The 8342-nt window shown below is 40.8% G+C and overlaps 1 protein-coding gene across 3 annotated transcripts in view; it reads right to left on the bottom strand.

The window, feature by feature from the left end:
- Positions 1–2168: 2168 nt before the first annotated feature.
- Positions 2169–8342, bottom strand: part of ANXA6 (annexin A6) — a 43429-nt gene continuing 37255 nt past the window's right edge. For 2 of the 3 annotated variants that reach the window (XM_070937210.1, XM_070937208.1), the window contains 5 exons: positions 7850–7943; positions 6678–6773; positions 5248–5306; positions 3857–3979; positions 2169–2554 (listed from right to left, as the gene is read on the bottom strand). In XM_070937210.1, the coding sequence (XP_070793311.1) occupies positions 2495–2554; positions 3857–3979; positions 5248–5306; positions 6678–6773; positions 7850–7943 (432 nt within the window). In that variant the 3' untranslated portion in view covers positions 2169–2494. The remainder of the gene's footprint in view (positions 2555–3856; positions 3980–5247; positions 5307–6677; positions 6774–7849; positions 7944–8342) is intronic. The other variant, XM_070937209.1, reaches the window with a different exon arrangement.

Raw genomic sequence — 8342 nt, 5'->3', positions numbered from 1 at the left:
TTTTAACGTGGAATTTATATATAAAACTTCTTAACCACTCATCTCCCTCACAAAGGGGGCCGAAGTGGTGTATTTATTTATATATATCAAACTTCTTAACTGCCCACAATTAGTTGTTCTAATTCTGCTCCATGACTGTTTTATGGTTTCTTAAAGTGGATACCTTTTATTCTGCTATAAACTACTGTAAGGTAATTCACTGAATCTGGTGGCACTCAAGTTTCATAAATACATTGAATTTAATAAAGAAATAAATAGGTAAATCTCATTCCTTTTATGCTGCACTTTGCAGGCTGTCACAAGCAAGGAGAGTGCAGCTCTGCCTTCAATTTTTTTTGAAGCTCATCTCTAATTTTCAATTGGGTTGTATTTGTATTTGTTATTGTCAGCAATCATGACTGTATTTATAAACTGCTGGAAGAATACGAACATATTTGCATGCCCAAAACTTTATTGAAAATTAGACTGTCTTACAGTCAGGTCCAGAAATATTGGGACATTGACACAATTCTAACATCTTTGGCTCTATACACCACCACAATGGAGTTGGAATGAAACAAACACAATGTGCTTTAACTGCAGACTGTCAGCTTTAATTTGAGGGTATGTACATCCAACTCAGGTGAACGGTGTAGAACTTACAGCAGTTTGCATATGTGCCTCCCACTTGTTAAGGGACCAAAGGTAATGGGACAGAATAATAATCATAAATCAAACTTTCCCTTCTTAATACTTGGTTGCAAATCCTTTGCAGTCAATCAGAGCCTGAAGTCTGGAACGCATAGACATCACCAGACGCTGGGTTTCATCCCTGGTGATGCTCTGCCAGGCCTCTACTGCAACTGTCTTCAGTTCCTGCTTGTTCTTGGGGCATTTCCCCTTCAGTTTTGTCTTCAGCAAGTGAAATGCATGCTCAATGGGATTCAGGTCAGGTGATTGACTTGGCCATTGCATAACATTCCACTTCTGTCCCTTCAAAAACTCTTTGGTTGCTTTTGCAGTATGCTTTGGGTCATTGTCCATCTGCACTGTGAAGTGCCGTCCAATGAGTTCTGCAGCATTTGGCTGAATGTGAGCAGATAATGTTGCCAGAAACACTTCAGAATTCATCCTGCTGCTTTTGTCAGCAGTCACATCATCAATAAATAAAAGAGAACCAGTTCCACTGGCAGCCATACATGCCCACACCATGACACTACCACCACCATGCTTCACCGATGAGGTGGTATGCTTAGGATCATGAACAGTTCCTTTCCTTCTCCATACTCTTCTCTTGCCATCACTCTGGTACAAGTTGATCTTGGTCTCATCTGTCCATAGGATCTTGTTCCAGAACTGTGAAGGCTTTGTTAGATGTTGTTTGGCAAACTCTAATCTGGCCTTCCTGTTTTTGAGGCTCACCAATGGTTTACATCTTGTGGTGAACCCTCTGTATTCACTCTGGTGAAGTCTTCTCTTGATTGTTGACTTTGACACACATACACCTACCTCCTGGAAAGTGTTCTTGATCTGGCCAACTGTTGTGAAGGGTGTTTTCTTCACCAGGGAAAGAATTCTTTGGTCATCCACCACAGTTGTTTTCCGTGGTCTCCCAGGTCTTTTGGTGTTGCTGAGCTCACCGGTGCGTTCCTTCTTTTTGAGAATGTTCCAAACAGTTGTTTTGGCCATGCCTAATGTTCTTGCTATCTCTCTGATAGGTTTGTTTTGTTTCTTCAGCCTAATGATGACTTGCTTCACTGATAGTGACAGCTCTTTGGATCTCATCTTGAGAGTTGACAGCAACAGATTCCAAATGCAAATAGCACACTTGAAATGAACTCTGGGCCTTTTATCTGCACATTGTAATTGGGGTAATGAGGGAATATCACACACCTGGCCATGGAACAGCTGAGAAGCCAATTGTCCCATTACCTTTGGTCCCTTAACAAGTGGGAGGCACATATGCAAACTGCTGTAAGTCCTACACCGTTCACCTGAGTTGGATGTACATACCCTCAAATTAAAGCTGACAGTCTGCAGTTAAAGCACATTGTGTTTGTTTCATTCCAACTCCATTGTGGTGGTGTATAGAGCCAAAGATGTTAGAATTGTGTCGATGTCCCAATATTTCTGGACCTGACTGTATATCATGTGCTTCCCTTGTTCCAAAACAAACAAGAACAACTGTGTGCCCGGCAACATACATTTTATTTCTTTGGTTCACAATATACCTATGAAGGTATGGCTTCATTAAACAGGTGGCCACTGGTCAGCTTTGACAAAATTGGACAGTTCTCCTCCCCTCAACCATTGAATTGATTATTCTTGTGGTCTTTGCTATTTGCAATATTAAGCTCTTCTGTGGTAACATAGCTATTTTTCCCTAACACAATGTGAGACCTCAGTGAATCCAAAATATCCTTGAAGTTTTCAAAGCAACTGTAACTTCTAGGTTACACATAAGTGACTAACAACAGCTCAGGTAAGATGGGCTTCTACAGCAGTAATTGACTGCTTAATCTTCTCCTCCACAAACAGCTAGCAGTGCTTTGCGATAATCCCCTGAAGTATCCTTCTGAAACAAGGAAAATCAAGTCACACACAAAAAAAATCAGAAAATGCATCCAAATCATCATATATGCAAAAATGTAAATGAATTTACTGAGTACCCACTGTGCATATCTTAAACTGGTTTAACAAGCAATGTTATGTACAAAGCACCATGAGAATTGTAGTTCTGCCGGGGAACTCAACTGTACCACTCTTAACCATTAACAGAATTCTTTAAGAAAAATCATAGCTGTTAAACTTACATTAAAACAATATTTCCTTAAAATTCAACCTTCTCCTACCTCATGCCCTCCAGGTGTGTACGATTACTGTTTTCACCTTGCTATTACTGCCACTACAAACACTGAGGTGACCATATTAGAGTGGGTTCATTTAGCACAGTGTTTTTCAAACTTTGCAACTTTAAGATGTGTGGACTTCAACTCCCAGAATTCCTCAGCCAGGATGAGAGTTCTGGGAGTTGAAGTCCACATATCTTAAAGTTTGAAAAACACTGCTTTAGCATCTATTTAGAAAGGTACACTAAGCATGTTCTCTGCAATGATATATTCCTAAAGAAGCCTGATGGAGGAACTAGATTTTTGGATTAAAAATTCCATACCAATCGGAGAAAGGAGAGGGTGTCCCTGATAATGTCAGTGCAGGCAAAGTACCTGATTGAGCAGCTTCTATTCATATACAGGTAGTCCTCAACATATGACACAATTGAGCCCAACATTTCTATTGCTAAGTGAGTTGTCCCATTTTATGACGTTTCTTGCCACAGCTGTTAAGTTAGTCACACGGCTGTTAAGTGAATCTGGCTTCCCCACTGAATTTGCTTGTCAGAAGACTGCAAAAGGTGATCACATGACCCTGCGACACTGTCTGAATTTGGATCACGTGACTATGGGGATGCTGCAACGGTCATAAGTGTGAAAACCAGTCATAAGTCACTTTTTTTCAGTGCTATTGTAACTTCAAACGGTCACTAAATGAACTGTTGTTAAGTCAAGGATTACCTGTGACTGCTAATAAATGTACCAGTGGTCAAAACAAATACACACTTTAGAGCATGAACTTGTTCTTATATCAGCACAGGGTCTCTCTGTGTGTGACACACTCTTAACTTAACCCTACAGATTGATCAGTTTTGTTCTTTTCAGCTTATAGAGTCTCTTTTTGTACACTTGAATTTAATACTCACCCAGGCTGCCATGAGACTAATTAGTCATAGGCAAAAAGTGAGGTGAATGATAAAGGTCAAAGCACTTATGACACTAAAATAGGCAAAGTGGTGTTCACAAAACCCGAGAGTTTCTTTTACCTCAATCATGTGATGTAGAGACTTGTCATACAGCTCCCAAAATTCACGCCGGATGTTGAGCAGATCAGTTTCGCTCCTTGAAACAATGATCCTGATGAGAGTTTGGTCATCTGTGCCAGCACCCTGAAGAGATTAAAAACACACCAGGTGGGTGAGAGGCAGGAAGCAGTGGATTTCCACTCACATTATTGCTGCAAAATATTTTGAAGAGATGGCAACAACAACTATAACCTAGCAACAGGATACTTTTGCTCCAACACTTAAAAAGTCCAGGCAATTGAATGCCTGGACTTTATATATATTGCAATATATATATGCATTACTGTTCTAGCCAGGGTTTTTCCTACGTAAATCAAAATGTTTGTATAGCGATAGTTAAGTGACATCCCAAATCACTATTTTCTAGGCTTTATCAGACATTTAAGCAGCATTATGTTGTCTGCTGCAAGACTTAAGGGAGACTAGAATAGATCTATTTCTGCCTTATTTGGCTTCATCGGCTAGCCACACTCTCATTTTATGACTCCTCCATGTAACGGTCAAATATTTATTTTGTTCTTTTTTTTCCGTAGGTCTATATGTGCATTATTGTTCTAGCCAGGGTTAGCCGATGAAGCCAAATAAGGCAGAAATAGATCTATTCTAGTCTCCCTTAAGTCTTGCAGCAGACAACATAATGCTGCTTAAATGTCTGATAAAGCCTAGAAAATAGTGATTTGGGATGTCACTTAACTATGGCTATACAAACATCTTGATTTACGTAGGAAAAACCCTGGCTAGAACAGTAATGCACATATAGACCTACGAAAAAAAAAGAACAAAATCAATATATTTATATATATATATCTATAAGCATTGATAAATCTGAGTTCCCTTCTTTGTGGGTGTCGGGTCACTGTATCTGGCTCCTGCTAGCTTGCTGAATCCTAGTTCTAAAGCTGGGATGACCAAAGGAGAATTTGTCCCTTATGACTGCACCTAAGCTCTAGAAAAGTTTTCTTAAGGAATTCTCTTTATATAAAGGACCGACAAGTTAAGCTTAGCTGGAGCTTCCCCAAAATGTCTCTGTTTATAGCATCAGCTGCCAGAGGTGGGATTCAGCCGGTTCTGCTCGGTTTGGGCAAACCGGTAGTGGCGACCGCGGGAGGCTCCACCCACCTGCCCGGATGTAATGCGTGAGCAAAGAGCATGCGCGGAAGGCCGTGTGCATGTGCAGAGGAGGTGCTCACATTTGCGACCAGGTAGGGAAGGTAAGTGAATCCCACCTCTGAGTCAGCTCCCTGTAAATAGGCCATTTCTGGTCTCTTTAAAACCAGAAGAACCAAAATATTTGATTATTATACTGACTCTTTCTTCCTGGGCAACAACAACAAATGGATGTTTGTTTTTACCTTCATGGACTTGTATAGCTTGTCAGCAAAGAAAGCTTGCTTGTTCTTAACACTCCGCACTTCAGAGAAAGAGGGAGAACAAAGAGGAGAACATGAATGTATTGATTAGGCTTCCATCTACCAGTGTCAAGTGCATAAAGTATTATCCTGAATTACAGCTGTGGTTGAAAATAGGGAGAGCGGGCATAGGGAATGAGGGGCTGTAACCCGGAAAATCAGGGGAAATGAGAAACAAGAAATACAGGCCTTGATGAGATTATTAACAACAGCCGTTGTTAATATGAATATTTCTTTAAAAAAAAAAAAAGCTTTTCACAAACTGAACTGCATCCCAGTTTCCATCCTTTATGCACATTTTCTGAGTGCAGATTTTCAACTAGAAGGGTGTATCTTCATTGCCATAGTAATGCCTCATAATTTAAAAAAAACAAAACAAAACACCAAACAGTTAACAACAGGAACAAAGAACCCAAAAAATTCCCCGCTCAATTCTGTGAATTGCAATAAGAGGGATGATTGGGCAGCCACTTCCTGATCTGCAAGTATGCATGAATGAGGAAGTTTTTTGGGGGCATGGGCAGATGTGGCTTCTTTCTCCACTCTTCTTCAGTACCTGTCTAGCCTCTGGGTGCCATCAGACAGGACACAGAAGAGGCCAGAGAAAAGAAGGCCCATTCCAGTCCAGTGAGGGCATTACAAGCAAGGCAATTGGTTCTTGTAAACCTTGGGGAAGAGAAGAGGTGACAGGTGAGCTAACCAGTGCCCAAGTATACTTGACCATATAAGGGCCAGACAGTAAGCCTGAACAAAAGCCTGGGCTAAAAGAGTCCAATAGTCATCACAAATGGCTGAAAATAAGATGAATAAAGGATTGTTCACTTCCACTGAGATTACACAGAAACTTAATCTGAGCCAGAAAGAACTTTGCCTGGCCATAGTCACCCTAGGCAACATGAAATGCTCCAGCCAAGAATGACACTTAGATCAATGTTACATTCAAAAATAGTCAGCTTTCTAACTTTTGAGATGGTACAGAAAAAGCTGAAAATAAGTGATCAGAAAAGTGTTGCATTTTGATAGCTGGCCTGTAGAAAATCTCTAGTAGTCAGCCCATCCGGGGTTTTTTTTCCCCAGGGCAATTGGTTTTTTTCCCCCCACGGCTGCATACAATACTGCACGTGCATTCAGTCTCATATATTAATCCAATTTTGCAATATAGCCACATTTTTAGGAAAGACCACTTTCCACAGTTTTACAAGAAGCTTAGGCCAGCTTGCTTCATCTATGCAAATCACAGAAAATTGCTCAACTGTCAAAACATTGCAAGATGAACTTCACTCTGAGAGGTTTTAGTAAAGTCTGCATTCCATATGCAAAAAACAAACAAACAAACATTTCTCTATACTATACAAATACAAAAAAACACTCACCAATAGCTAAAAAGGCATCCCGGACATCTCCGGACATCCGTTTGTTGATGGCATGGGCTACATCATGATTTGTCATCTTAACGAACTCCTGAAAGACTACAAGGATCAAAGGCAGAATGTAAGAAATCTAAATTTCCAATGCAAGATTGGCTTAAAAGATTATTCTGAGTTTCAAGGCTGGTAACAATTAAGGGATACCATGGAAAGCTTGCAGAATAAACTATTAACATTGACAGGGAAGGGCCTTAGCTGATTAAATATACTTCCTGCCTTTGAATTTTTATGTCCAAAAATGCTGGCTCTTTCCAGCAAAGGAGAATATTTTTTTTCACTTTCTTTATCAAATTGATTGTACCAGCCCCTTTCCTTCCAATCCCTTATGTCAGTGGTGAAATCCATTATTTTTTATTACCGGTTCTCTGGGCGTGGCTTGGTGGGCATGGCTTGGTGAGCATGGCAGGGGAAGGATACTGCAAAATCTCCATTCCTACCCCACTCCACGGGAAAGATACTGAAAAATCTCCATTGCCACCACACTCCAGGGGAAGGATACTACAAAATCCCCATTCCCTCCTCACTCCTGGGGGAAGGATATTGCAAAATCTCCATTCCCACCCCACTCTGGGGCCAGCCAGAGGTGGTATTTGCCGGTTCTCTGAACCACTCAAAATTTCCACTATCGGTTCTCCAGAACCTGTCAGAACCTGCTGGATTTCACCCCTGCCTTAGGTGATACCCCAACACTTTCCCAAAACACAGGGCTACCAGGTCTGGGCTACAAAAATCCAGATAGCCATTAGATGGCAACAACATAAGATAAAGGAAACTTTAACTCTCTGCTGACGTGTTGGGTTTTTTTCACTGTCTAGTTCAGACAGCTCTACCCAAACAACTGTTTCAGGCGACTGCATAGCCTGAAAACATCAGTTACTTTGTGCTTAGTCATGATTATAAACATGGCATACAAACCATACATTTTGGGAGAGTCAGTTTGGGAGATATGTGCTTGATTAGAAACTCTAAGTTCTACTGCTCTTTTAGGCCTGAAAACTGGCTGGGCCAGTCCAAGATGTACATGCTTTTGGTGGGGAAAATAAGAGGCAGGAACATGATGTACATTGCTTTGAGCTGTAAGATATAATCTTTACAACATATCCCTGTTGCCTTCCTACCTCTCCTGAGTTGGGGGTAGCTCTGGGTGCACAAGATGCTCAGGAAGCGGGTCTCAAGGGATGTCGAATCGTCACCAGAAACATCAGACAATTTCTGCAAAATCAATGAAGAATGGAGGGATGGAGGAGGAGAACAATGAAGAACGGGATCTAGTGAATGTCAAAAGTCTGTTTCAGAATAATCAGGTGGTCATAATATTGTTAGGATGCTATATATCTGTTTGTCCAATCTATTTAATTTGATACTAGCATTTTATTCTTCACTACCGTGTTTCCCTGAAAGTAAGACCCTGTCTTATATTTTTTTGAACCCTGAAATAAGCGCTTGGCCTTATTGCAATGCCCTCAACAGCCCAATTAGGCTTATTATCAGGGGATGTCTTATTTTGGGGGAAACAGGATACTATTGTGCAGTGACTGAAAATGTTTATCAGCCCAAGCCCCCCATGGAAGTCTTGTATGATATAATGTTTCTCTCCCCAAGTCTTATTCT

This window comes from Pituophis catenifer, unplaced genomic scaffold (genome assembly GCF_029215685.1).
Source record: "Pituophis catenifer annectens isolate HBS135680 unplaced genomic scaffold, rPitCat1.0.hap2 SCAF_2, whole genome shotgun sequence".
Taxonomy (NCBI): Eukaryota; Metazoa; Chordata; class Lepidosauria; order Squamata; family Colubridae; genus Pituophis; species Pituophis catenifer.
This window is presented reverse-complemented; position numbering and strand designations above follow the sequence as displayed.